This window comes from Salmo salar, chromosome 12 (genome assembly GCF_965601325.2).
Source record: "Salmo salar chromosome 12, fSalSal1, whole genome shotgun sequence".
Classification (NCBI taxonomy): domain Eukaryota; kingdom Metazoa; phylum Chordata; class Actinopteri; order Salmoniformes; family Salmonidae; genus Salmo; species Salmo salar.
In genome coordinates, this window is record NC_138302.1 from 32,499,287 (window position 1) to 32,527,160 (window position 27,874).

At 42.6% G+C, this 27,874-nt stretch overlaps 1 protein-coding gene across 1 annotated transcript; it reads left to right on the forward strand.

Moving 5' to 3' along the window:
- Positions 1 to 343: 343 nt before the first annotated feature.
- Positions 344 to 27,874, forward strand: LOC106564951 (protein AF-17). The gene is made up of 20 exons (XM_014131500.3): positions 344 to 817; positions 2,076 to 2,155; positions 2,344 to 2,398; positions 3,009 to 3,118; positions 5,172 to 5,275; positions 5,459 to 5,552; positions 5,887 to 6,006; positions 6,214 to 6,300; positions 6,742 to 6,892; positions 7,124 to 7,963; positions 8,582 to 8,748; positions 11,338 to 11,455; positions 12,532 to 12,598; positions 12,898 to 13,046; positions 15,129 to 15,347; positions 15,590 to 15,666; positions 17,404 to 17,768; positions 18,100 to 18,157; positions 24,345 to 24,533; positions 24,770 to 27,874. The coding sequence occupies exons 1-20, from the start codon at positions 709 to 711 to the stop codon at positions 24,803 to 24,805; spliced, it is 3,195 nt and encodes a 1,064-aa protein (XP_013986975.1). The 5' UTR covers positions 344 to 708; the 3' UTR covers positions 24,806 to 27,874.

The following is a 27,874-nucleotide window of genomic DNA, read 5'->3' on the forward strand; positions in this document are numbered from 1 at the left end:
CTCTGATTAAGCAACCATCATTATGAGACTTTATAATACCTCTAGTACAACATACGTTATCTGGTTCTGTTTTATGGACTATTATTATGATAATACTTTTTAATATGCCTACATATTGGATATAGTTGTTATAAAGTCTCTAAATATGTCGGCAAAGTAGTTGACCTGGACTACATATTCCTGAACGATATTAACAGTTTCCCCAAACTATGTCTGGATATTCAATTTAGGCTAGTAGGCCTGGACATTTCTGTTTTCTCTGATCCCTAAAGATGGCGCTATGCATTTAAAGTGCTTTTATCCACAGTTCAAAGAGAGGCATGCTTTAGTCTACACTTGTCATTATTGCTTTTCGACAGCAGGAGATCGGGCTGTTTTGTCATTATAATGTAGAAAGGAAGGATATATATTGTCATTGAGCATGGACAACAGAGAACGTACAACTTCAAGGGATGGAAATATTGTCATCTTCACACAGTGAGACTATTCTGCAGATGTGGGCATGCGCACTGCATCGGTTCTACGGGGGACGGGAAGACATCACGGAAAACTCGCTGTACCCGAACCCCACGCTGAAATTCATTCTTGATTGCAGTGTAGCACGACTACCGACTACCATGTTTGATACACCGTTGAAGTCAAGGACTACTTGACAACCTGGCGATTTAAGTCGCCGCAAAACCGTATAAAATACCGTATGGGAACAGTATGCGGGAAATGGTTGGAGGTTGCTGCGTGTGTTCCGATGAGCGAGGCTGGGCTGAAAATCCTCTTGTATACTGTGATGGGCACGGATGCAGCGTCGCTGTGCACCAGGGTAACTAGCTTGCTATATTACAATGTAATTACGGTATTGGGGTAAGGATGGGGTGGTGCGTGCCTACGTGCGTGCGGGTCTGTCTGTGTTTATGTGGGAGGGGGTGTTTTCCTTCAGCACGCGTTGACGTGGTGCGAGAGCGAGAAGAGACATATAAAATTACGTCAAGCCTTTATGGCGACGACTAATGCGGTTTTGGTAGAATGGCTATTATTCGATACAAAGTTACGCATCGTTAGGAAGCATTTGCTACTACTGGAGCAGCAGACTAGCTGGCCTATCGGGCCTTGCGGATGAATTGTTTCCTCAACGATATATCCACATTCTTTGTTGACATCTTTGTATCTCAGCAATGCAACAATGTATCCACTCAATATGTCCATGAGTTTTGATTTGAATAATTCATTATGATTTAATGTGTAAACATTTACAGTTGTAAGGCTATAACAGTTGTACAAACCTTCACAGTATATCCCCTATGGCTTTTATTTATTGTGTTATGTAGGACACATCAATAACAATATCGTATGTAGCTGACACACAATACGATCTGAGTTTACAAGCTGTTATTAATGTCATATTATTATAAATCAGGCTGTCTTGCCAGGTAAAACCACTATGGCTGCGTTCAAAACACCACCACTCTTTGAAAAAGGTGACCTACATCAGTAGCCTATAAATATTGGGATCATCTCGGGAATATCTGTGACAAGAAATATATAAATCATTGTTACACTTAACTTTATGCCCTGGCTATGCCTTCTCTCAATTCAGTGGCCTTGTGGTAAGAGAGTCTGTCCTGAAAAGGTTGGGAATTTGATTCCCGGCCGAGTCATACCAAAGACTGTAAAAATGGGACCTGCTGCATCTCTGCTTGGCGCACAGCATTAAGGCGATAGATTGGGGGTAAAGCCCTGTGATAGACGCATCCTGTCCAGGGGGTGAACTTGTACATCAAGCTGCTTCACGCTACAGAAACAGGAGATGGGCTCTTTCTCCTATGAGTCGTTCCGGCTCGCACAAGCCAAGGCTCGTGCAAGGCTACGTACTTACTCTATGCTTCCTCTCAACAGTAAAAAAAAGAATACTAATTAAAAGTTGAAGGTATACCAAGAAGTTAGTTAGTTACTTAACTAATACGTTAGGTCACTGGTTTTGTTTCTTTTTTGTGTCTCATTCATTTGAGTGGTAGACTAAAGATGTCTGTATTTGTGTCTTTATTTATATGTGTGTGTGTGTGTGTGTGTGTGTGTCACAGCGTGCTATGGCATCGTCCAGGTGCCCACTGGACCATGGTTCTGTCGAAAATGTGAGTCTCAGGAGAGAGCTGCCAGAGTGGTGAGTATATATGTCCAGTATATCAAGATATTATCCGTGTACTCATTCAAATCAATGTAATGTACTGCATGTCAATCAATGTACAGCATATCCCTGCCTGTTGTAGTAATACCACTGGTAGTACAGCATTCTATTGAAGCTACTGTGCGTAGTTGGTTATTGTGAGGTGTGCTCTCATTTCTCATCAGAGATGTGAGCTGTGCCCTCACAAAGATGGCGCCCTCAAGAGGACAGACAGTGGAGGTTAACTACTGGACGCTGACTTTCTTTCCTCTATTCTTCATCCTCCACTTTCCATCAATCCCGCCATCCTCCACGTTTCCCTTGTCTTACAAATATATGATGTGTTTGTGTTAATGTGTGTGTATGCACGTCAGGGTGTGTGTGTGCGTGCGCGTGTGTGTGTGTGTGTGTGTGTGTGTGTGTGTGTGTGTGTGTGTGTGTGTGTGTGTGTGTGTGTGTGTGTGTGTGTGTGTGTGCGTGTGCGTACGTGCGTGTGTGTGTGTGTGTGTGTGTGCGTGTGTGTGCGTGTGTGTGTGTGCGTGTGTGCGCGCGTGTGTGTGTGTGTGTGTGTGTGTGGTGTGTGTGTGTGTGTGTGTGTGTGTGTGTGTGTGTGTGCGCGCGTGTGTGTGTGGTGTGTGTGTGTGTGTGTGTGTGTGTGTGTGCGTGTGTGCGCGCGTGTGTGTGTGTGTGTGTGTGTGTGTGTGCGCGCGTGTGTGTGTGGTGTGTGTGTGTGTGTGTGTGTGTGTGTGTGTGTGTGTGTGTGTGTGTGTGTGTGTGTGTGTGTGTGTGTGTGTGTGTGTGTGTGTGTGTGTGTGTGTGTGTGTACTAATGTGAGCTGTTCTCTCTCCAGGCTGGGCCCATGTGGTTTGTGCGCTCTATATTCCCGAGGTGCAGTTTGCCAACGTTCTCACCATGGAGCCTATCGTACTACAGTACGTCCCTCACGACAGATACATCAAGGTATTCTTCACTGTTCACTTCAACTTTTGATAAGCTTGTTTGTCTTTTGTGAAGGATGTTTTGACCGTCATTTAAAATGCATTTTATAGGCCTATGAATATTTAATCAATTTGGAGATATTGTTTCTTTAGCCAGAGTAAATGGTTGTCCATCTATGTGCCTATCTTCAATATTCCACTCAAACGTGTGGGGGCATTTTTGTCCGATTCTGTGATTTGCAAGCAGTCATTAGTATACAGTATATTTTTTGCACAGGCAAAGCTTTCATGAGATCATCCAGAGTTTTTCCTAAGCCCTCTCTTTCAAGTCCTCTCTGCAAGTTATCTCTTTTAGAGTTGGCATCTGGATGGTCATGTGCCATGTATCCCACCACAGTCTGCATGCTTTTAGGCCTAATGGTCTTGAGTGATTGCTATTGTGGAAAAATCTATATACAGCATATGCCCACCAGACAAGATTTTTGGAATGAAAGCTTTTATATGATTGGATTACAGTTCTATTAGAGTCAATGGGAAGCTACGTAGACGCTTGCTGCTGTACAATAGTGAGTGCTTGTCTTGTAGTGGTCTCATGTTACAGTGTCAGGGGCAGCTACAGTAAATGGCTTGGACCTCTCTGGTCTGGATTGTCAGAGCCATTCATCCGGATTTGCTGCCCTGCATTCTTAGAGAGCGTTTGATTGGACAATGTCCGTGTCCCAAATAGCACCCTATCCCCTATGGGCTCCTGGTCAAAAGTAGCTTTACTACACAGAGAATAGGGCGCCATTTGGGACGCAGACAATGAGTGAAGGGTCAATAAGCCCACCACCCTCCCTCCTTTACAGTAGCTCCAGATGCCGTTTCTCTGTTTCCCTTTGGCCCATGATACTTATGGCTCACAAGGAGAGAGGAGGGGTAGATGGAGGGAAGGAGGGGTAGAAGAGAAGAAAGGTAAGGAGCCCGCTGTTCCTTTGTCCAGCACCTGTTGCTAGGCAGACAGCCAGCCCCCTCTGTCTCTGTCTGGGTAATAGCTGTGGGGGAGCGAGGTGTGGAGGGGGGCAGAATGTTTTATAACAGGCTGCTATCAATGACAGGCTAGGGTTGGACTCTGGGCGCTGGTGAGGCCCATACAGTTGAACAGTATCACACAGGCTGTGTCCCAAATGGAACCCTATTCTCTATGTCGTGCACTACTTTTGACCAGAGCACAGTGCACTACTTTTTAGCCCTATAGGCCCTGGTCAAAGGTAGTGCGCTCTATAGGGAATAGGATGCCATGTGGGATACACCTACAGACATCTAGATTTGGCTCGTTCCGCCAATTAGGTACCTTTTGAGTAGTCTTAACTTTTTATTTCACTTAATTGTATCATTCTGTCATAAAGAGTACATGTTCAATGTAATAGAAAACACTTTTTCCCATCTCCATAGGTTAAATTTAAAAAATTACTATTGTAAGTGCCTATTAGGTGCCAAATAAAGTAACATGGTTGACGTCTTCATCTAAAATCAGCCATAAATCTCCTTGTGACGGGGAATAGACGTTTGTACACAGCAACAGATAGGGGCAATTATATGCTTACTTAACTTTAAAAAATATGTAAAATATGTCAAATACATCTCTAGTCTATCTCTGGATAACAGAGTTGACGTGTTATGCTCGACCCACTCAGAAATGTTGGGGTTAAGTGGGTTAAAATCTTCATATAAGTTACAGAGGATGCACAGAGAGACATGTCATATTGCTGAATTTTGGCACTTTAGCAAGTCTTTATTCATATTAAAAATCAGATGTATTGAATGTTCCATGTGGTCTATATTAAGGGCACTTCATTTACAGTAAAATAACACGTTTTTAAAAAGCAATATTTAAGCACAATTCCTACTTAATAAATCAAAGGGATGCAAAAAAAGCACTCATTTCATGGAATGACCGATTTACCTTCCGTAGCGAAGTCTGCCCGTTACATCTGTGAGTGATTTCAGGTGGACATGACATCTGATGTTGATAAGAGGAGATATGTTCTGGTCAGTCATCATCCTTTTTCATCTTTCTTCTCCCCTCTCTTTAGACGTGTTATATCTGTGAGGACCATGGGCGAGAGAGCAAGGCTGCTTGTGGAGCCTGCATGACGTGCAACCGCCAGGGCTGTCGACAAGCCTTCCACGTCACCTGGTGAGTGGTCTGTGTGTGTGTGTGTGTGTGTGTGTGTGTGTGTGTGTGTGTGTGTGTGTGTGTGTGTGTGTGTGTGTGTGTGTGTGTGTGTGTGTGTGTGTGTGTGTGTGTGTGTGTGTGTGTGTGTGTGTGTGTGTGTGTGTGTGTCCTCTCCCATCTGTCTGACTGTCTGACCCTGTGCAGTGCTCAGATGGCTGGCCTGCTGTGTGAGGAGGAGGGCCCTGAGGCTGACAACGTCAAGTACTGTGGCTACTGCAAACACCATTACATCAAGATGGTAAGAGACTGGCAAATCTATTCAAGTCTATTTTCAGCTTTCTAGGAGATCTCCAATTCTTCTTTATTTAAATGGAATGAAATGTGGAAATGTGTTGCATTGTGTAATAAGAAGGCTTTGGAAAGGACTTGTAACGTCCATTCACGTACTGCATTGAGGAAGGCAAGGAGACAGCTTTCAATACGGCGTGGAGAAATAGCTTCTTCCCCCTAATTGCCCCTGTAGCTCTAGCTATTGCCCGTCTAGCTATTGCCCCTATAGCTGTACTTGCCTCTGTGACCGTTACGGTTGGCAGCAGTGTGACTCTCTGCCTCTCTTCTGTGGTGTCCTGTAGCAGAGGAAGATGCGCTCCAGTGGAGAGAACACAGAACGCAGCTCCTTCGGCCACTCTAGGGGGCGCTCCACATCCCCCGCCCAGGACAAACACGGCTCCCACCACCACAGGCTCAGGAAGGTGAGTGAGGGGGGGGGGGGGGGGGGGTGTGTGTGTGTGTGTGTGTGTGTGTGTGTGTGTGTGTGTGTGTGTGTGTGTGTGTGTGTGTGTGTGTGTGTGTGTGTGTGTACATACTGAATGTGCATTTGGCTATTGCTTTGTGTGGCTTGTATTTCTGTATTAGCATAAATGCTCAAATCCTCAGCCTTTCCCTTTGGTTTCATTCAGAGTCACAAGGACAAGATGAGGCAAAAGGAGCGGCATAAAAAGTCATCTGATGGTCTGGGTTCCTCACTGTCCAGCAGTATGGACAAGGTAAAGCCAACCCCAATATTTACACCCCTAAATGCCCTCAGTCTCTGTCTCTTTCTTTCTAACCTCTCATCTTTCTCTCTCTCTTTCTCTCTCTCTCTCTCTCTCTCTCTCTCTCTATCTAGTCTAGTCTTTCCCCACCTCCACCCATCCTATCTGTCTTCCTTCATTGTTCTAGTATAACCATTTGGGCTCCTAAATAGTTTGAACTATTGCTTATTGCTAAGTTGATACATTTGAGAAAATGGTTTTATTCAGGTGAGGTCCTTGGTTGAACTCTCTAACAGGACCGTATTACAATACTTTCTAACGCGCGTAAATGGCTTTAATCTATGACATCAAACCCCTTCTCAATCTATAATGACACACTTTCCCCCGTGACCTATAATGACACACTTTCCCCCGTGACCCCATGACACACTTTCCCCTGTGTTGTTGATTTAGTTGTCGTCGGGTCACCACAGCAACAAGGACAGCGAGGGGAATTCGAAGAGGTTGAGCTCTCACGGCCAGGTGGGACATCGCAGTAAGAAGACAGGAAGCATTGGCAAGAGCTGCTCCTCTTCCTCTTGCTCCTCCAGTCCCTTCAACACTGGTACAAAGCTAATCCTTTATGGGCCAACCAACCGGCCATTTTGTGTCCAACTACTTCTCAGTCAGTTCTGTTGGTGAATAACCAACTCTCTAGTGCAGAACTCTTTGTTTTGGTATAACTTCACTGTGTTTAGTCTGAACGTGTGTTTTATAATGATTTAGGTATAACTGCACCGTATAGTGTTGTCTGGTTATTGTGCTGTGTTTAGGTATAACTACGGTGTGTTCCCAGGTGGCAGCTCCCAAGACTTCCTCCCGTTCTCCTCTACCTCTCGTTTGGAGCGCGACCCCGACCGAGGAGCGGACGAGCATGGTGCCGAGGAGCACCGTGACGAGCGGACCAGGCAGACAGTGCCTGAGGAAGATGACGAAGAAGAGGAGGAGGAAAAGGAAGAAGAGAAAGAAGAGGAGGAGGAATTGGACAATAGTAAATATCACAACAAGGCCTCTCTGCAGCCCCCGGCCCTGACCCCGGTTGACGGACCTCACGGAGGTTCGTCGCAGGGTCACGAGAGGTCAGAGGGCGAGGCCAACTCCTTTGAGACCAAGGTCACAATCTCCACCTTCGGCTCCATCATGCGCATCACTTCCTCCTCGGGTGGGCTAGGCGGCGGCAGCAGCAAGCTCCGCAAAATCTCCTCCTCCTCTTCCTCGGGGGACTACAAGCTTTCCAAGTCGCTTCTCAAGTCCCCGCACCTAGCCACGCCCCCTATACTGGAGGAGGCCGACCTAGAGGAAGACAAGGCCACGCCCCCACCACCGCTGCCAACACACCGGGAGAGGAGGCACCGTGGCAACAAGAAGAGCCGGCACGGACCGGGGCGCCCGCGGGGGAGCAAGAACCGGGAGCGGACGGAGAGGCGGGAGGAGGAGTACCGTCAGAACCATCACCACACGGCTCCTGCTCCACCTCCTTCCCTAACCTCCTCCACCTCGTTCTCCTCGCTCTTCCCCAGCTCCTCCACCCTCCCCCACACAGCGTACTCCTCCACTCTGCTCACCTCCTCCCTCTCCTCCTTCCCCTCCTCCTCCACTTCCTCTAGCGTCAGTTTCTCCACAGGCCGCGGCTCCGGTGAGTCTCACCAGATCTGTCTGAGTGGGCGTATCTCTGTGTGGTAGCCCTCTAGCTTCCTGTGTGCGCACGAGTGACTGCAAGCGTGCACTTGCATGTGAAAATAATACACAGCATTTCTGTGTATTGTGGCTGTGGATGATGAATGTACACATTATAAGTATGTGTATTTAGAGATGTTCAGGAAGCAAGATACCTCATTTAGAAAATGGCGGCCAGATTTAAGCTTGTACATATTTGCACTACAGAGAAAGAAAAGGATGAAGAAGTGTAACAGATTGAGTAGAAATAAGAGGGAAGAACCCTTGTATGAATATTACTTTTTGAGCAGAACTAGAAGTGCAGACTGCACATACGTAGTACATCTTAGGTAGTTAGTGATCTGTGCGTCGTAAAGAGATTTGTTAGATTGTGGTTTTCTGTTGTGTCAACAGAGAGAGCATGTGCGTCAATGGCTGGGTTGACATCCTGCTTTTGCTCTACTCTGACAAGATATGACCTCAACACTTTTAGGTGTGCGGTTGTGTGTATGTGTGTATGTCTGTACATATGTGCATGTGTGTGTTCTATAAATGAATTGCATTTATGAATTGAGTCTGATATTACTCTCTTGGTTAGGAATCTACACCAGTCACAAGGACCCTCTGTCTTTGAGTGGCGGTGTCTGTAACACCCCTCTGTCGTTGGGCGGAGGCATATGTAGCACCGCTCTCTCTTCAGGACTCCTGCCATCTCACGTCTCCACGCTGTCACTTCAACCAGTCAACTCTGCCCTCAACACCCAGGTACTCCAGAAATCAACATCATGTCTGTGTTAGAGCCTTACCCATACCCGCGGCATTCAGGCCCTACCCTACCCAGGCCCGGCCCTGGCCGAAATCAGAAATAACTTCCTGCGTCAGTCAATCCGCTAGCTGCTCCTCTCTGTCTGTCAAGGAGCTCCCTGCTCTGCTCATGGCGGATCTGAGTCTAAGTAGCCATAGCAACGGCTCCGCTTGGGCTACTCTGCTCAATGAAGAGACATGAGAGAGCAGTTAGCTGTTAGATATTTTGCATCACTCTAAACTCTGTGAAATAATCTCTTATTGGTCTTATATTTGATGAGGTTGAAGCACTTCTGACATCATGTTGTGATCTTAGTCAGATGTGACTGTACTGTGCAGCAGAGCACGAGCAAATGGCTCAGCTTCAACATTTTTGTGATCAATTTAGTGATACCCAAACCCTTCCCGTACCCTAGTTATTGATGAATAAACAGGCCCCACCCGGCCCTAACCACATGTATAATGTCAGAGCCTGTCAAGCTCGGGTCAGGTAGCAGAACTTTAGTCTGCTTCCCAAATGGCACCCTATTACCTACAGTTGATGTCGGAAGTTTACATACACCTTAGCCAAATACATTTAAACTCAGTTTTTCACAATTCCTGACATTTAATCCTAGTAAAAAATTCCCTGTCTTTATTTTAAGAATGTGAAATGTCAGAATAATAATAGAGAGAATGATTTATTTCAGCCTTTATTTCTTTCATCACATTCCCAGTGGGTCAGAAGTTTATATACACTCACTTAGTATTTGGTAGCATTGCCTTTAAATTGTTTAACTTGGGTCAAACGTTTCGGGTAGCCTTCCACAAGCTTCCCACAATAAGTTGGGTGAATTTTGGCCCATCCTCCTGACAGAACTGGTGTATCTGAGTCAGGTTTGTAGGCCTCCTTGCTCGCACACACTTTTTCAGTTCTGCCCCCAAATTTTCTATAGGATTCGGCTTTGTGATGGCCACTCCAATACCTTGACATTATGCCACATCTTTGGAAGTATGCTTGGGGTCATTGTCTATTTGGAAGACCCATTTGCAACCAAGCTTTAACTTCCTGACTGGTGTTGCTTCAATATATCCACATAATTTAACTTCCTCGTAATGCCATATATTTTGTGAAGTGCACCAGTCCCTCCTGCAGCAAAGCACCCCCACAACATGATGCTGCCACCCCCGTGCTTCATGGTTGGGATGGTGTTCTTTGGCTTGCAAGCCTCCCCCTTTTTCCTCCAAACATAACGATGGTGATTATGGCCAAACAGTTCCATTTTTGTTTATTCAGACCAGAGGACATTTCTCCAAAAAGTTTGATCTTTGTCCCCATGTGCAGTTGCAAACCGTAGTCTGGCTTTTTTTATGCCGGTTTTGGAGCAGTGGCTTCTTCCTTGCTGAGCGGCCTTTCAGGTTATGTCGATATAGGACTCGTTTTACTGTGGATATAGATACTTTTGTACCTGTTTCCAGCACCTCCACAAGGTCCTTTGCTGTTGTTCTGGGATTGATTTGCACTTTTCATACCAAAGTACATTTATCTCTAGGAGACAGAACGTGTGTCTTTCCTGAGCAGTATGACGGCTGAGTGGTCCCGTGGTGTTTATACTTGCGTACTATTGTTTGTACAGATGAACATGGTACCTTCAGGCATTTGGAAATTGCTCCTAAGGATGAACCAGACTTGTGGAGGTCTACAATTTTTTTCTGAGGTCTTGGCTGATTTCTTTGGATTTTCCCATGATGTCAAGCAAAGACGCACTGAGTTTGAAGATAGGCCTTGAAATACATCCACAGGTACACCTCCAATTGACTCAAATGATGTCAATTAGCCTGTCAGAAGCTTCTAAAGCAATGACATCATTTTCTGGAATTTTCCAAGCTGTTTAATGGCACAGTCAACTTAGTGTATGTAAACTTCTGACCCACTGGAATTGTTATACAGTGAATTATAAGTGAAATAATTTGTCTGTAAACAATTGTTGGAAAAATTACTTGTCATGCACAAAGTAGATGTCCTAACTGACTTGCCAAAACTATAGTTTCTTAACAAGAAATTTGTGGAGTGGTTGAAAAACGAGTTTTAATGACTCCAACCTAAGTGTATGTAAACTTTCTACTTCAACTATATATACAGATGTATGATCTTCATTTGAGCCAGTTTGCTACAGCAGAAACATAATCCTGTTGCAACAGGAAATATTAATTATTATGTGGATTTTAATTAATGGATACTTTTGTAGGGGTTGATAAATGTTTTCGTTAAGGAGTCTGAAATTTCAAAGTGGAAATTACAAACTTAATGCGCCTTTTTAAACCTCAAGGTACAAGGTGATCAAATTAAGATCCTACATCTGTAGTGCACTACTTTGACCAGAGCCCATAAGGCTCTGGTCAAAGTAGTGTGGCTCTGGTCAAAGTAGTGCACTATGCAGGGAATATATAGTGCCATTTGACTGAGCTTATCAATGATATCATGTTACAACTAAAATAGTATCCCACATGTATTCAGTTGCCAGGTAAATGAGATCCTAACTTTGTTCTGTGTGTGTTAAACCCTTGTAGGTACACCCATGTTCCAGCTCTTCCTACAGCCTCAGCTCCTCTCAGCCGTTTAGCAGGGTCCTTTCTACTGCCCGTACACTGCCCTCACTACTGAGCCAAGCCCAGACCTCACTTCAAGGTAACACACACACACACACAGTCGTTAGTGAGATACTTATGTTTGCTATGAAGTTACATAGGGGAGAGTGGGGTAAATTGAGACAAAGGCATAAGATGAGCCACCCTTGTTTCTAGGAAACCATACACAAAATTTATAATTTGACCAAATATTTAGGAAGAGGTCTTCATTTCAGTCTGAGACGGAAGAAATCACATGGAAAAAGTGGTAAGCAAGTTAGGTAAAAAAAAAAAAAACACCAAGTCAAATGAATTTATTGTGTTAGAGGTTTCATGATGCTTGTGTCTAAGCCAAAGTAGATCATTTGCAGATTGTTCTATACATCAGTTTGGGTCTCTATAAGCTTCAATATGAGGTCCTAAACCTAGCATGAAAGTGCATCATTGTACCTGTGTGGGATAATATAGTCAAAATGTTTGCCTTGGGGTAAGTTGAGCCAATGACCATGAGGTAAGTTGAGCCAATGGCCATAGGGTAAGTTGAGCCAATGACCATGGGGTAAGTTGAGCCATGGCCATGGGGTAAGTTGAGCCAATGACCATGGTGTAAGTTGAGCCAATGACCATGGGGTAAGTTGAGCCAATGGCCATGGGGTAAGTTGAGCCAATGGCCATGGGGTAAGTTGAGCCAATGGTTGAGCCAATGGCAAGTTGAGCAAATGTAAGTGTTTTCTTCCCAGGCAGAAAAAAATCAAGGAATGAGATACGAGGTAACAACAGGGCCTTAGGTGTTAAGCATCTGTTAAAAGATCCTTAAAATTATTAAAAGACAAAAATCGATTGTGATTGTGTTGAGTTGTGTTTGGGAAATGAAGATAGACATGGTTTTAAAAGGGTAGTGGTAATATTTAATTTAGTACAGAAATGTGTATGCGGCTTAACTTACCATGTCCCACAGCTCAACTAAGTTGTGCCCAGAGACCACTTTTTTTGGACAAGCTATGTTTTCAAAACAGAAAGACATACTATATTTCCCTTGACGGAGTGATGCTGAATGTAAAAAATGGCTCAACTTACCCCACTCTCCCCTACTGTAGCTACCTGGTAGTTTATCGGGATTGCTCTCTCTCCTCTCAGAGTCCGAGATGGACGACTGTCGCTTCCCATGTCACGACAACTCGCCACGAGACAGCCTTTCCTCACAGTAAGTTTCTCTATGACTCTACTCTCACTGTCACTATCAACACAATTTTCTCTCACTGTCGCTATCAACACTTTTATCTCTCACTGTCACTATCAACACTGTTCTCTCTCACTGTCACTATCAATACTATTCTCTCACACTGTCACTATCAAACCCATTCTCTCACACTATCACTTTTACTTTTGTATACTTTACCATTCAATTAATTCTGTCTCTTGTGTACCAACTTTATTCAATTTCAATCGGTTTCTGTTCTCTGTAGCCGTATCCCTGTTGATTTACCACTGTTATTTTCTCAGGTCTCCTATGAGCAGTCTGCCCTTACTGTTTGACCAGAGGGAGGGCGTGGGCCCTGGGGTCAGAGGTCGCCCTGAAAACGTCCCTCCATCCAGCTCCCACATAGAGCTCCTCCTGGAGAAGCATGGCAACGGAGAGATGGGAGCCAATAGTAAGTACAGTGGGTTGCGAAAGTATTCACCCCCCTTGGCATTTTTCCTATTTTGTTGCCTTACAACCTGGAATTAAAATTGATTTTTTGGGGGGTTTGTATCATTTGATTTACACAACATGCCTACCACTTTGAACATGCAAAATATTTTTTTCGCGAAACAAACAAGAAATAAGACAAAAAAACTGAAAACTTGAACGTGCATAACTATTCACCACCCCAAAATCAATACTTTGTAGAGCCAGCTTTTGCAGCAATTACAGCTGTAAGTCTTTTGGGGTATGTCTCTATAAGCTTGGCTCATCTAGCCACTGGGATTGTTGCCCATTCTTCAAGGCAAAACTGCTCCAGCTCCTTCAAGTTGGATGGGTTCTGCTGCTGTACAGTAATCTTTAAGTCATACCACAGATTCTCAATTGGCTTGAGGTCTGGGCTTTGACTTGGCCATTCCAAGACATTTAAATGTTTCCCCTTAAACCACTCGAGTGTTGCTTTAGCAGTATGCTTAGGGTCATTGTCCTGCTGGAAGGTAAACTTCCATCCCAGTCTCAAATCTCTGGTAGACTGAAACTGGTTTCCCTCAAGAATTTCCCTGTATTTAGCGCCATCCATCATTCCTTCAATTCTGACCAGTTTCCCAGTCCCTGCTGATGAAAAACATCCCCACAGCATGATGCTGCCACCACCATGCTTCACTGTGGGGGTGGTGTCTCAGGGTGATGAGAGGTGTTGGGTTTGCGCTAGACATAGCCTTTTCCTTGATGGCCAAAAAGCTCAATTTTAGTCTCATCTGACCAGAGTACCTTCTTCCATATGTTTGGGGAGTCTCCCACATGCCTTTTGTCGAACAATAAAAAAAAAAAATCTTTAAGCAATGGCTTTTTTCTGGCCACTCTTCCATAAAGCCCAGCTCTGTGGGGTGTACGGCTTAAAGTGGTCCTATGGACACATACTCCAATCTCCGCTGTGGCGCTTTGCAGCTCCTTCAGGGTTATCTTTGGTCTTTTTGTAGCTTCTCTGATTCATGCCCCTCCTTGCCTGGTCCGTGTGTTTTGGTGGGCGGCCCTCTCTTGGCAGGTTTGTTGTGGTGCCATATTCTTTCCATTTTTTAATAATGGATTTAATGGTGCTCCGTGGGATGTTCAAAGTTTTGGATATTTTTTTATAACCCAACCCTGATCTGTACATCTCCACAACTTTGTCCCTGAACTGTTTGGAGAGCTCCTTGGTCTTCATGGTGCCGCTTGCTAGGTGTTGCCCCTTGCTTAGTGGTGTTGCAGACTTTGGGGCCTTTCAGAACAGGTGTGTATATACTGGAATCATGTGACAAATCATGTGATACTTATATTGCACACATTTTGACTTTATTTAACTAATGATGTGACTTCTGAAGGTAATTGGTTGCACCAGATCTTATTTAGGGGCTTCATAGCAAAGGGGGTGAATACATATGCACGCACCACTTTTCCATTTGTTCTTTTTTAGAATTTTTTGAAACAAGTTATTTTTTTCATTTCACTTCACCAATTTGGACTATATTGTATATGTCCATTACATGAAATCCAAATAAAAATCCAGTTAAATTACAGGTTGTAATGCAACAAAATAGGAAAAACGCCAAGGGGGATGAATACTTTTGCAAGGCACTGTACACTGGGATGCTTTGTGGCAGTCTATAATATATCTTCATTCTCTGAGAATTTTCAGTTTGTCTTTTTTGGGGTGATGTGTCTGCCTTTATGACACAGTCTGTCATACACACCCAATGTCAAATGTATTTTTGGACTCTTTGAAGAGGAAGTGGATTCTTATCAACCCAAGTCAGTCTGATACACTTGCTTTCAGATCCTTTAAAATGTGCTGTGCAGCAATGATCATTAGTGTATCCCTTAGGACCTGTCTTTGCACAAACAATACTGTGTGACACAACACTCAGGAAGCTGTAACAAAAAACGGAAGTGACTCTAATACAGTGCTATTCTCTCACTCTCTTATTTTCTCACTTTCTTTCTGACCCCTTTTCCCTGTTTCTACCCCCCTCTCCCGCCTCCCTCCCCCTTTCCATCTCTCTCTCTCCTCCAGTTGTAGAGATGCTCCAGTCCCTCCACTCGCTGCAGCAGGAGAACCAGCGTCTCCAGGAACAGATCCTCAGCCTGACGGCCAAGAAGGAGCGGCTGCAGCTGCTCAATGTGGAGCTGGCCTGTCCCTTCCCCCCGCAGGTCCATCACTCCCACCACTCCGACCAGGGCCTAGTGCCCACCACCACCCACGCCCACATCAGCTTCCTCTCCTCCGCATACGGTCAGATTCAGAAAGCCCTCCTCACCCTCCACTCCTCATTCACCTCCTCTCAGAAGCTTTCTATCCTCCTTACCTCATTCGTTGTTAGAGTTAGTTTGCTAGTCTGAAAAGAGTGACACCATCCCCAAACACAGACCTTGTTTTTGTCATTATAATCTGGACAGTTGTGTGTTGTGTTCTTGTAGTTGGTTCCCTGTCCCTGTATCTATATCCCTGTGTGTGTACCTCTCTTGTCCCTATAGACCCCCTCAGCACCAATAAGAGTCCCCTGTCTAAAAGCTGCTTCCTGAATGATACCTCCTTCATCACCTCATCCGAGGTGAGAACCCCTTTGTGCCCACCATACCTTACTTAGTACCGACCAATACCTGAACCCACTGTGTAGTTAGTTATACAATACTCTTACCTTTTATCCCAAACTATAGCATTTAAGGTGACATCTGAGTTTCATTTCCAATCAAAGGTGCTGCCTCTACTTGTTTGTACATTGAGTAGCAACGGTCATCTAAATTGTTAAAAAGGTTTTAAAAATGTTCTAATAAATGCAACAGAAGGACAATGGATGAAGATACTTTTAGAATGTTTATAATCCATCAGATATTGAGAATTATACGGACAAATAATGAGTTTAGTGATTTTGGTGGGAATTCAGGCATTCAATTTATTGTAGAATTGCATTTTTGTTATTAGAATGCACTCATATATAAATGTTGTTATTGTATTAGGTATTTTGGGGGGTATTTTGTGTTAAAATAAAGATAATTCTATGTGCATCGTTTGCATAAATACACCAAGTTTATTTGCATATATGAGTAAATTGAAGCCCCCAAACACTACCTCTGTCTACCCTATCTGCACTCACCTGCGCTGACTAGACCGCCTCATTAATTACTGTTGTTCTCACGTTCTCTTGCATAATTCAACAAGTGTGTCAATAGCAGGATACCCTCAGATTAAAATCAACACGCTTGGCTCTAGATTACACCTACAGTATCTAAACATACTTTGCATTTTTTTGCGAGATCAAACATAATATCACTATAATCCGAGTGTTCATTTTCGGAAGTTGCTTTTGTTGGGTTCTGAGAATATGAAAATATACTTATTCATGTCACTAATGGAGTGCTGAGGTTTAGAGGATCTACACCAGAGGTGAAGGGTTATAGGAGGAAGGTATATAGTGTGTGCAACTAAGCTTGGAATGTGTTGAGTGCAGGGAAGTGATTACATGTGGCAGGCATTAATAAGGGGAGAGAACCATGGAATGGTGATGGAGGGCGGTTGAGGTCAGAAATAAAAGTTTATGGCCCGAATCACTAGTGTCCTGCCTAGCAGTAAAAAACGATGTTTGTACAGATGGGTAGGAGGAGACTCAGCCTATGAGGAACGGTTAAATATCAGTGCTTGTGTGAAAATGTTTTTGTCTAATGCAGCTGTATTGATCCTCTGGGAAGAATTAAACTTGTTTAAGCTTTCATAATGGCCGTTGAGTGTTTTACTCTGAGAATTAGAACCTAACGCATCTAATTTGTGAACATTTCAACTGTATTAAAGGATTACTTTTTCAAATTCCACAAAAAATGAACACCCATTCAAATAAAGTTATCTTTCTTGTGATGTAAGTGTCAAGATGGTGCGTTATATCCCTAACGAAACTTTAGCGTTTTTTATAGAATCAGTGTAAAGACAATTTATTCCATTGAGCCCATTTTAGCCATTACCGGAGTTTGTTTGACAGGTCATTATAAATGTTTCCATGGTCGTAACGTTAACGGTGAAAAAATGACAGGCACAAGCAAGAGTATGAAAGAGTCGCAGGAATAAAATGAAAGCAATTCATCCAGCGACATTTAAGTGACAAGTGGATTTTCATCCCTCATCCCTCAAACACAGGAAACAGGTGACTGAAAAAGATAGATTTTCAGGTGGGCGTGTTATTACATTGAGGGAATGTTAAGATATTAAATATGGGGAAATGAAACTTACAGATTGCACCTGTAAATGAACCATAACGGTCCAATTAGTTTTACCCTGTGTTTTTATCTTCCGACTCTAGGAGCTCCACTCTGGTAGTCCCTCCCGCAGTAGCTCCTCCCTCTCCTTCCAGAGCACTCCGCCCCCTCAGCAGAGCCCCGCCTCCTTCAGTCAGCCCTTGCTGAATGGGCTTGTTGGGCGGGTTTTGACTGACAGCCTGGGGGGCCTCAGTCAGGCCAGTAGTTCCATGGTGGGCGGGCTCATGGCCTCCCAAGCAGGAAGTCCCCAGCTGAACATGAACGGCGTGCTGGGCAGCCTGAACGGGGTGATCCAGTCACCTGTCCAGAATGGCCCCCAGCCCACCCTGCCGGCCCTGCGGCCCCAGCCTCCTCCTTTGGGCCCCCAGGCACTGGCACAGGGCCTGCAGCTCCCCAAGAGCATGAGTCCGTGAGTACCTCCTCCCTGTCTGATCACCAGAAAAGTATAATGGTTGGGGATAGTGTTGGTTGATTGTTTTGTGATGATGTTGTTGGTTGTTTGCTGTTAATCAGTTGTTGTTGTTGTTGTTGTTGTTGTTGTTGTGATAGCCACGGCCACTATTTTTGTGACAGTGATAGATTTTTATATAGTCTGATAGTGACAGACAGTTGATTTCTTGTTGTTACTGGCTGCGCTGACTGATTCTGGTCTAGACTGTTACTGTAATTGATTTTTGTTGTGACTAATGGGTTGGCTGGGTGACCCATGATGAGTAATATTTAACATGGTTGTGTTTCAGGTCTTCCCTCCTGTCCGAGCAGCAGAAGCAGCTCCTTCTCCAGCAGAACTTCACTCCAGTAATGACTCTACCATGCCCTACAAACATACTCAGACATGCAAACACTTGCAGTACACGCTCGTGATGTTTGGTAACGCAATACAACACAACCGTGATGATAAGATGGTTATCTTAAGATGTTAAGATAAAACTGAAACAGTATTAATGGATGAATTGTCAGGACCGAAATAAGAGATACATTATTAAAATATAGCTGCGAGCAGCAATGAACGGGGTTCACAAAGCAAGCACTCGATCATGTAGGAACTATCTTCCTTTATGGGCAATCATGATTCTAAATACAACATCTGGAGTGAATCTGACGTGTGCTTCACGAGGAGAAGATGATTTTGAGCATTAGTGTTACATATGCAAAGAATGAGTTGTTATTAATAGTTTCCTTGTTTTTTTAGATATCATTACCAAAGTCAGTGTAATTCATCTTCGGGATGTCTATGATAGTGATGACAAGTTTCAAGTTGATAGGCCGCTGTGGAGTGGATTTACAGTGTTTTAAATGGACATGTAAAATCAGATTTCTTTTTATTTGAAGCTAGAGGCTTGTTATTGGGCGCTACAGGCTGGAGCTGTATAGGTTGAGGTTGGATAGGATGAGTCTGGGGGTGAGGTGGCAGAGGTGATTGGTAGGGGGCGGCTGCAGCTACAGCCCTGGAATGGTGGCCCACTGCTGGTGGTTCAGGTGTAGCCTGAGCTTGATCAGGTGTAGCTAATGCCAACACTGGGAGCTGCGTTGGTATACTGTTTTGGACTGGAATTTGTGCTAGAGGGTGCCATCTGAAACCTCAGCTTCTCCAAGATTACTCCATGATTTTCAACAGTTGCCTATAAAGCTTGCATCATAGCTTTTTGTGGATGGGACAGTCATGACCTATTTTGGACAAGGTCATGGGTTGTCTTTGGTGTCCGGTTATGGGGTTTGGACCTGGATTAGGTTTGAACTTTGAAGTCTCCCACTTGTTCCTCCTCAGATTCTTTGTACTCCTGTGCAGGGGTGAAAGTACAATTCATTTCTTCCCATTACGGGACGTCCTGTAGTGCACCAAAAAAATGTAAGAATAACATATAGAATCCCTATTAATTCAATAGGATCTCTGTGGGCCTTGTCGTAAAGAATTGTAATTTAACTTTTAAAATGTATGACCTTTTATTAGGATCCCCATTAGCTGTTGCTAAAGCAGCAGGTACCCTTCCCGGGATCCACACAAAACATGAAATAATACAGAACATTAATAGACAAGGACAAAACTACATCAATTGAAAAATGGCACATAGCCAACAAATCAATACATATACACAAAATATCTAGGTCAAATAGGGGAGAGGCGTTGTGCCATGAGATGTTGCTTTCTGTTTATTTTCAAAGATTTTTGCTGTTCATCTGAGCAATATGAGATGGAAGGGAGTTCCATGCAATAATGGTGCTATATAATATTTGACATTTTCTTGAATTTGAATTTATTGTGGCATAAACACAACCAGTCATGATGTTTTCATCTGATTGTCAAATAATCACTTCAAAGGGCTCATTTACTAGGCTACACGCGCATGTTCATCCACTTGCAACATATTTCCAGCCTCTTAATAGTGGTGAATGGAAGGAGACATCTGTTACACAAAACACCAAAAAGTATTATGACATTTGGTGATTGTCACTAGGCCAGAATGTAAGCGTCCACTGCTGTCCGCGCACGTCTCGGTGTCAGCCCCTCATCTCTGCCTTGTCAAAATGACAGGGTTTTCGTCAAACCACGTCGCATTTTGGAGCGTAGGCTATACGACCCATTTGCAAGTCCATTCGCTCATTGTTCATGCCTCTGACATGCGGTAATGATAAGAAGTGGTGTAATAGCCTACAGTTTTCTTGACATTTTGTTACAGGCTCATGTTTTACCGGTAAGGCGTACCTCCACCATTTAGTTTGCCGGGACACCGTATCTTTTCCGTGCAGCCTTACTTTCACCCCTGGCTGTGTGGTTTTGGGAATGGCTCCTGTGCCTCATCTGGTTTTTCCATACAGAAAAGGTGGACTGTAGAAGGAGGTTTTGACTGGTTCAGAGTTCAAACTGTCACTATGGCGCATCGATAAGATGCAGAGGAAATGAGGAGATGAAGCAGGAATCCAAATAGGGAGGTTTATTGAACACAGGACACAGGAGCACATGGGGAAAGGTTGCAGGATTATGTTGTGGTTTACTAGGGAAATACAAGAGGGAGATACAAACACATGTTAACATATAAACACGACTGACAAGCGCAGAAGGGATAAATAAATAACTGAAATGCATCTCGTATGCTGGACTGACAGGAAATTGTATTAAGTCATTTGGCAGCAGTATATAAACTTTAAAGGATCTTAATATTAACATTTATACATCTTCAATAATATAATGTACTCACTTGTCAGTCATGCACAACATGGACAGGAAAACATGAGATGGTCGCCCCATGCATTCACCAACAGGGACAGGAAAACATGAGATGGCCGCCCCATGCATTCACCAACAGGGACAGGAAAACATGAGATGGCCGCCCCAGCATTCACCAACAGGGACAGGAAAACATGAGATGGCCGCCCCATGCATTCACCAACAGGGACAGGAAAACATGAGATGGCCGCCCCATGCATTCACCAACATGGACAGGAAAACATGAGATGGCCGCCCCATGCATTCACCAACATGGACAGGAAAACATGAGATGGCCGCCCCATGCATTCACCAACATGGACAGGAAAACATGAGATGGCCGCCCCATGCATTCACCAACAGGGACAGGAAAACATGAGATGGCCTTCCCATGCATTCACCAACAGGGATAAGAAAGACTGGAGGGAGAAACTGCTAATTAATTAGTCAAGGGTGCTAATGAGCAGAGTGGAGCAGGTGAGGTGAGTGGCAAGGGTGGGGCATGGCCAGAGTAGAGGGGAAACCTGGTTTCTGCCATGAGCCTTTGTAACAAGTATAGTGTGACCATCTTTGAATGCATCAGTGATATTTTCTCAAACTCTTTAGGGACTATTTTGAGTCCAAAACCAAATTTGGACAGAATCTGACTTTTAGTCCATGAGAATAAATGTTTTTATGACTATTTTAAGCATTAGCATCACATAGTCAAAAAGTGAACTGTTAATAGTTTCCATATTGTTTTATTAACCAATCCCTTAACTTTTCAAGTTTTCCAACATTTCCAAGATGGAGGAAAATCTGACCTGACGGATGTTATGGGTCCTTGAGGCAAATTTGTTCAGCATGAGGAAAGACACCTACGTTGTCTTCAGAAAGTATTCATACCCCTTGACTTTTTTCACACTTTGTTATGTTACAGCCTGAATTCAAAATGTATTAAATATTAGTTTTTTCCACCCATCTACACACAATACCCCATAATGACGAAGTGGAAACATGTTTTTAGAAATGTTTGCAAATGTATTGAAAATGAAATACAGAAATATCTCATTTACATAAGTATTCACACCCCTGAGTCAAAACATGTTAGAATCACCTTTGGCAGTGATTACAGCTGTGAGTCTTTCTTGGTAAGTCTCTAAGAGCTTTGCACACCTGGATTGTACAATAGTTGCACATTATTATTTTAAAGCCAATTTAAGTCATAACTGTAACTAGGCAACTCAGAAACATTCAATGTAATCTTGGTAACCAACTCCAGTATATATAGTTGAAGTCAGAAGTTTACATACACTTAGGCTGGAGTCATTAAAACTCGTTTTTCAACCACTCCACAAATTTCTTCTTAACAAACTATAGTTTTGGAAAGTCGGTTAGGACATCTACTTCGTGCATGATACAAGTAATTTTTCCAACAATTGTTTACAGACAGATTATTTCACTTATAATCCACTGTATCACAATTCCAGTGGGTCAGAAGTTTACATACATTAAGTTGACTGTGCCTTTAAACAGCTTGGGAAAGATGCTGGAGGCAACAGGTACAAAAGTATCTATATCCACAGTAAAACGAGTCCTATAACGAAATAACCTGAAAGGCCGCTCAGCAAGGAAGAAGCAACTGCTCCAAAACCGCCATAAAAAAGCCAAACTACGGTTTGCAACTGCAAATGTCCTCTGGTCTGATGAAACAAAAATAGAACTGTTTGGCCATAATCACCATCATTATGTTTGGAGGAAAAAGGAGGAGGCTTGCAAGCCAAAGAAAACCATACCAACTGTGAAGCACGGGGGTGGCAGCATCATGTTGTGAGGGTGCTTTGCTGCAGGAGGGACTGGTGCACTTCACAAAATAGGTGGCATCATGAGGGAGGAAAGTTATGTGGATATATTGAAGCAACATCTCCAGACATCAATCAGGAAGCTAAAGCTTGGTCGCAAATGAGTCTTCCAAATGGACAATGACCCCAAGCATACTTCCAAAGTTGTGGCAAAATGGCCTAAGGACAACAAAGTCAAGGTATTGGAGTGGCCATCACAAAGCCCTGACCTGAATCCTATAGAAAATGTGTGGGCAGAACTGAAAAAGCGTGTGCGAGCAAGGAGGCCTGCAAACCTGACTCAGTTACACCAGCTCTGTCAGGAGGAATGGGCCAAAATTCACCCAACTTATTGTGGGAAGCTTGTGGATGGCTACCTAAAACGTTTGACCCAATTTAAACAATTTTAAGGCAATTCTACCAAATACTAATTAAGTGTATGTAAACTTCTGACCCACTGGGAATGTGATGAAAGAAATAAAAGCTGGAAAAAATAATTCTGTCTACTATTATTCTGACATTTCGCATTCTTAAAGTAAAGTGGTGATCCTAACTGACCTAAGACGGGGAATTTTTACTAGAATTAAATGTCAAGAATTGTGAAAAACTGAGTTTAAATGTATTTGGCTAAGGTGTATGTAAACTTCCGACTTCAACTATTTGGCTTTGCATTTTAGGTTATTGTCCAGCTGAAAGGTCAATTTGTCTCACAGTTTCTGTTGGAAAGCAGACTGGTACTCAATGATGTGTTGTGTTGGATTTGCCAAAACATAACACTTTGTATTCTAGACATAAAGTACATTTCTTTGCAGTTTTACTTTAGTGTCTTGGTGCAAACAGGATGCTTGTTTTGGAATATGTTTACTCTGTACAGTCTTTCTTCTTTTCTCTCCTGCTTTCCTTCCTCTCCTGCAACTGAGTTAGGAAGGACGCCTGTATCTTTGTAGTGACAGGTTGTATTGATACACCATCCAAAGTGTAATTAATAACTTCACCATACTCACAGGGATATTCAATGTCTGCTTTTTTTTATTTTTACTCATCTAACAATAGGTGGCCCTTCTTTGCCAAGCATTGGAAAACCTCCCTAGTGTTTGTGGTGTTTGAAATTCACTGCTCAACTGAGGGACCTTACAAATAATTGTATGTGTGGGGTACAGAGATGAGGTAGTCATTCAAAACATCTTAAACACTATTATTAGTCCATGCAATGTATTATGTGACTTGTCGAGCAACGTTTTATTACTGAACCTATTTAGGCTTGCAATAACAAAAGGGTTAAATACTTGACTCAAGACATTTCTGCTTTTCATTTTTAATTAATTTGTAAACATTTCTAAAAACATAATTCCACTTTGACATTGTGGGGTATTGTGTGTAAGCCTGTGACACAAAATATCAATTTAATCTGTTTTAAATTTGGGCTGTAGTGCAACAAAATGTTGAAAAAGTCAAGGGGTGTGAATACTTTCTAAAGGAACTGTACATACAAAGTTTCAAGACTACGGCAAACAGGGCGGTGGATATGACGGTTTAAGTGAGACTGCTTGTAACAGTGCCACCTATAGGCCAATCGGTTTATAGGCCAATTTTGGCCCAAGTTGCTCATGGCCTCTCGTTTCTCTGTTCCAAATTTTACATTTACATTTTAGTCATTTAGCAGATGCTCTTATCCAGAGCGACTTACAGTAGTGAATGTATTCATTTCTTTTTTCTTTTTTTTTTGTGCTGGCCCCCCGTGGGAAAAAGTTAACAATCTGCTTGGCTGTTAACCCCTAATTATTCAGTGAGTGTGACCATGGCCTGGTTTATTTTGGTCACAAAAAATATATGGAGAAAAAAAACAGCATACATTTTATGTTGCAGTCTTTTTTTGGCCCAGCACCGTTGGATTAATTTTGGATGTGCATATCACTACACATTTTCAAGTCCCTTATCTCTTGGGCTGTGTGTGTCTCAGGAGCAGCAGGTGGTGGTCTATCAGATGCTGCAGCAGCAGCGGCAGAGGGAGCTACAGCGCCTCACGCTAACCGGGGCCCTCACCTCCACCCCCACTCCCCAGTCCCCCAACCTGGGGGCCTCGCCCCTGCAGGGTGGCCAGGGAAACCCCCTCTTCGGCCTGCAGGATAATGCACTTCACAAGCCCGGGGTGAGTGTCGATATGCAGTTGTTCGAGACTCCTTATTTGAATAGACCATTGTATATGTTAATTCTTGATCAACTGAAGCTTTAAAGAATAAACTGCTTTCTAGGAGGTTGACTTGCTTTGTAATGCTGTTAAACCTGATATTATACTGTAGCTGTATAGTCCATAAATGTTGATAAATGTATGTGGGTGCCGAACATCTAAACTCACAGGTCAGTTTTGAATGTGTTTGATTTCAGGGGGTGGGAGAGAAGGGCGGAGACAAGAATGGCTGACATGTCATCTTCATGTCTGAACTGTTGCAGCTATAACAGCAGCTATAACAGCAGCTATAACAGGGGAAAGGAAAGTAATTGAGCTGTTCCATCAGAAACTAATGTCACCTTTAATCTCCATCTGAAAGACTCTTGAACTCTCTGTCTTCTATCATCTCTGTCTTTCCCCCTCTTTTATGAATGTATAATGGATTCAATTTAAACGGTTATGTTTTTTTTAATGTATTGAATTCCTTTTATTTGAGGATGTTTTTTTCTTCTAGGTCTATATGTGTGTAGGCAGCTTTCAGAGAGCATGAATACAGTGGTCTGTAATTGAATTGCACTAATCTGTTAGCTAGACCAATTGAGTTCGCTCTTGTAGCAGAGCCAGAGACTCCGGAGTCCTGACGGTAAATGTGGAGAGTATTGTGGTCCAGCATAGAAATTGGACTCTGGTAATCAATTCCAAATCAACCCCTAGCTGCTACTCTCAAGGCACTTCCTGAGATCTGAAATGATTAGATGGGTTTGAACAATATGATGACTATTCCACCTAGCCAATCAGAAGACAAGGTAAATCAATTACCTTATCACTTTAAACCTATCCAAACCTTTTAGATCTACTGGAGTGCCTATGGGTAGGGTTAAGTGTCAACTTGGAATTTGGGTGTGAGTGTTTTGGGCCAAAGTGTCCTTAGGCCATAACTTTACTGAAGCACTGACCCTCCACTTAAGCAATTATACCCCTGTGGAACCAATGTATCCCTCCAAACATCCTTGTTGAGGACAAACTGTCTGACACCTCACTAAACATCAACTGTCTTCCTCAAGGTCTGTCTTCCTTTCATTTTCTTCCCTCCCATATATTGTACAACAATGATATTCCTATTCTATCCTATTAAATGTCACAGCTACAGACTGGCACCAAATGATCTGGGGACTGGCATTGACAGTGTAGAATGCTAACTATGCCTCAGTCCACCCCTGAGAATTTAGCGAGAATGTATGATGTTCGATATGTGTGCCGCTGCCGAGATTAATCAAACGAAACCAAACATTTGAAAATTGTCAAAGTAAATATGTAAGAAATTAATATTTTTGTTTCCTCAACCCATGTGTACTTTGCTGATATAGAACCTAATAAGGGACATTTGGTACTTACTGTTTCTAGGCTACTTGGAACTGACAAGTTAGTGATTGATTAGTATGAATATTTTGCACTCTATCCTGAAGTGTTAGTGTTTTCTTATTTGTTTCGGTTGTACATATTGTTCTTTTGATGCCCGGAAAACAAGTTGTTCTTTTAGCAATACTGTATAGTTGTCAATGCCTTAAAATAACGCTAGATTTACTGAGAAAAATCAACTCACCCTTAACAGCCAAAAGGCAGCTTCTTTTCTCTTATCCATTTCTTAGTCTAGTTTTTGTTCTGGTTACATTTACCGTTATTTCAGATTTAGGTGAAAGCACTCTTTTCAATCTTACCATTTATACTATTGATAGGCAACGGTGATAATGTCAACAATTGTAAAATGAGAATATGTTTATTGGTAAGTCTCAAATCTTCTGTAATTGTGTCTTATTAAGATGCTGCTCAATGTTCTGTTTTTTAGAAGAACTGACAAGCAACATCCCATGTTAGATGGTACCACTTTACTTGGTCGTAAGATCTATAAAATGCTGTCATAGTAATGACATAGCAGTCATGGTATTTGTGACTATGTTCTTATACAATTGTGACTCAAACTCTTATCGCTTTCATCAGGTCAGTGTTGAATCAATTGTCATCAGCTGACTTTATCTGTTATGATACGACTGTCTATGACATCTGTTAGGTCATTCTAGTAACACCATTATGTACAGTATGTCTTACTACTGAGATCATGATGCCAAGTCATAAATGTTACCATTCAGAACACATAGGCAACTCGGGAACTCTAATATGTAACTTTCTTTACTGCCTGCTGCATCTACTTTCTTGTGTGGCACATAATAACAGGTCCTTCTGTGCTGGGATCAAGCTAATCCATTATCATTGGCTGTTCTCCCAGGTCTTATAACTCACTGTTAGACTGGAATAATATTTTTCCTTTGTGGTGTTCGTTACTCATCTTATTTAATCATTTCCTAATTTAACTATGGTCAAAGATAATTTCCAAATGTGTATTAGTTTTCTGTTTGCAACCTCGATATTGACCTCCCGTACATGTGATGTCGGTAAGTATTGGAATTGTTCTGTTTTTTATACTTAGTTGTCAGCGAGGAACTTTCAAGCGACTATGTTAGTTGGTAAAAGACTGTAGCAACGAGACTATAGGAGAATGTTAACGTTGATAACACATGAGCCTATTCCTCCATATTGACAGGACTTCCAAAGGAGGTCTGCGGTTGAACATGTACGTCCTTATGAGTTGTTGTACGATTAAGGTAAAAATCTAGGAAAGAACATGTCGAAGAGATTGTTTTTGACTGAAAGAATACTGCGAAGGAATCTTGAAAGGGAATCTTTCCCATGTTGCACTGGGGCGATTTGGCCCAATGAAATGTAAATCATTTTTTTAATATACTTTTGTTGTTTTTTATTGTTTAAGTACAAATTGTATACTTTAATGTGTTTGTGTATAGACACATTCATTTTCTAAGCTTTGAAGTTTGGGTAACCAAGATAATCCATGTTGTTATGTATGTATGTCGTTATGTGTATATGTTATGTATTACAGCATATTTAAGCACCTCTCTCTCAATGAAGTTTGATGAAAATGGAACTAACTTCTTGGGACATAAAATGCATGAAATGCAGTTAGGTCTCGCAAATCAGTAGCTAAATACCAAGTTAGACTACGCATAGTTTTTAAATGCATTGTTATCAAAAAATGTTTTATGAAATTTAAATTGAGCACTGCATTTGAGAAAAGACAAGCATTGTTGTCAATGTACAGTGTATTTGTTTGAGAGAATTAATCAACAATGAATTTGCCAATATTCAGATTTAATGCCCTGTAAAGTATTTTGATATTTTTGTGTAAAAATTAAAAAGGTACAATTAAGACGACTGAACTTTTACTGTCAATAAATGTATTTTACTGA

Bases quoted from the DNA above. Each gene is read 5' to 3' on its own strand.
- LOC106564951 (XM_014131500.3), top strand. From the start codon at position 709: ATGCGGGAAATGGTTGGAGGTTGCTGCGTGTGTTCCGATGAGCGAGGC. The intron at 2,156-2,343 runs GTGAGTATATAT...ATTTCTCATCAG, and splicing joins AGGAGAGAGCTGCCAGAGTG to AGATGTGAGCTGTGCCCTCA. The intron at 12,599-12,897 runs GTAAGTTTCTCT...TTATTTTCTCAG, and splicing joins CGAGACAGCCTTTCCTCACA to GTCTCCTATGAGCAGTCTGC.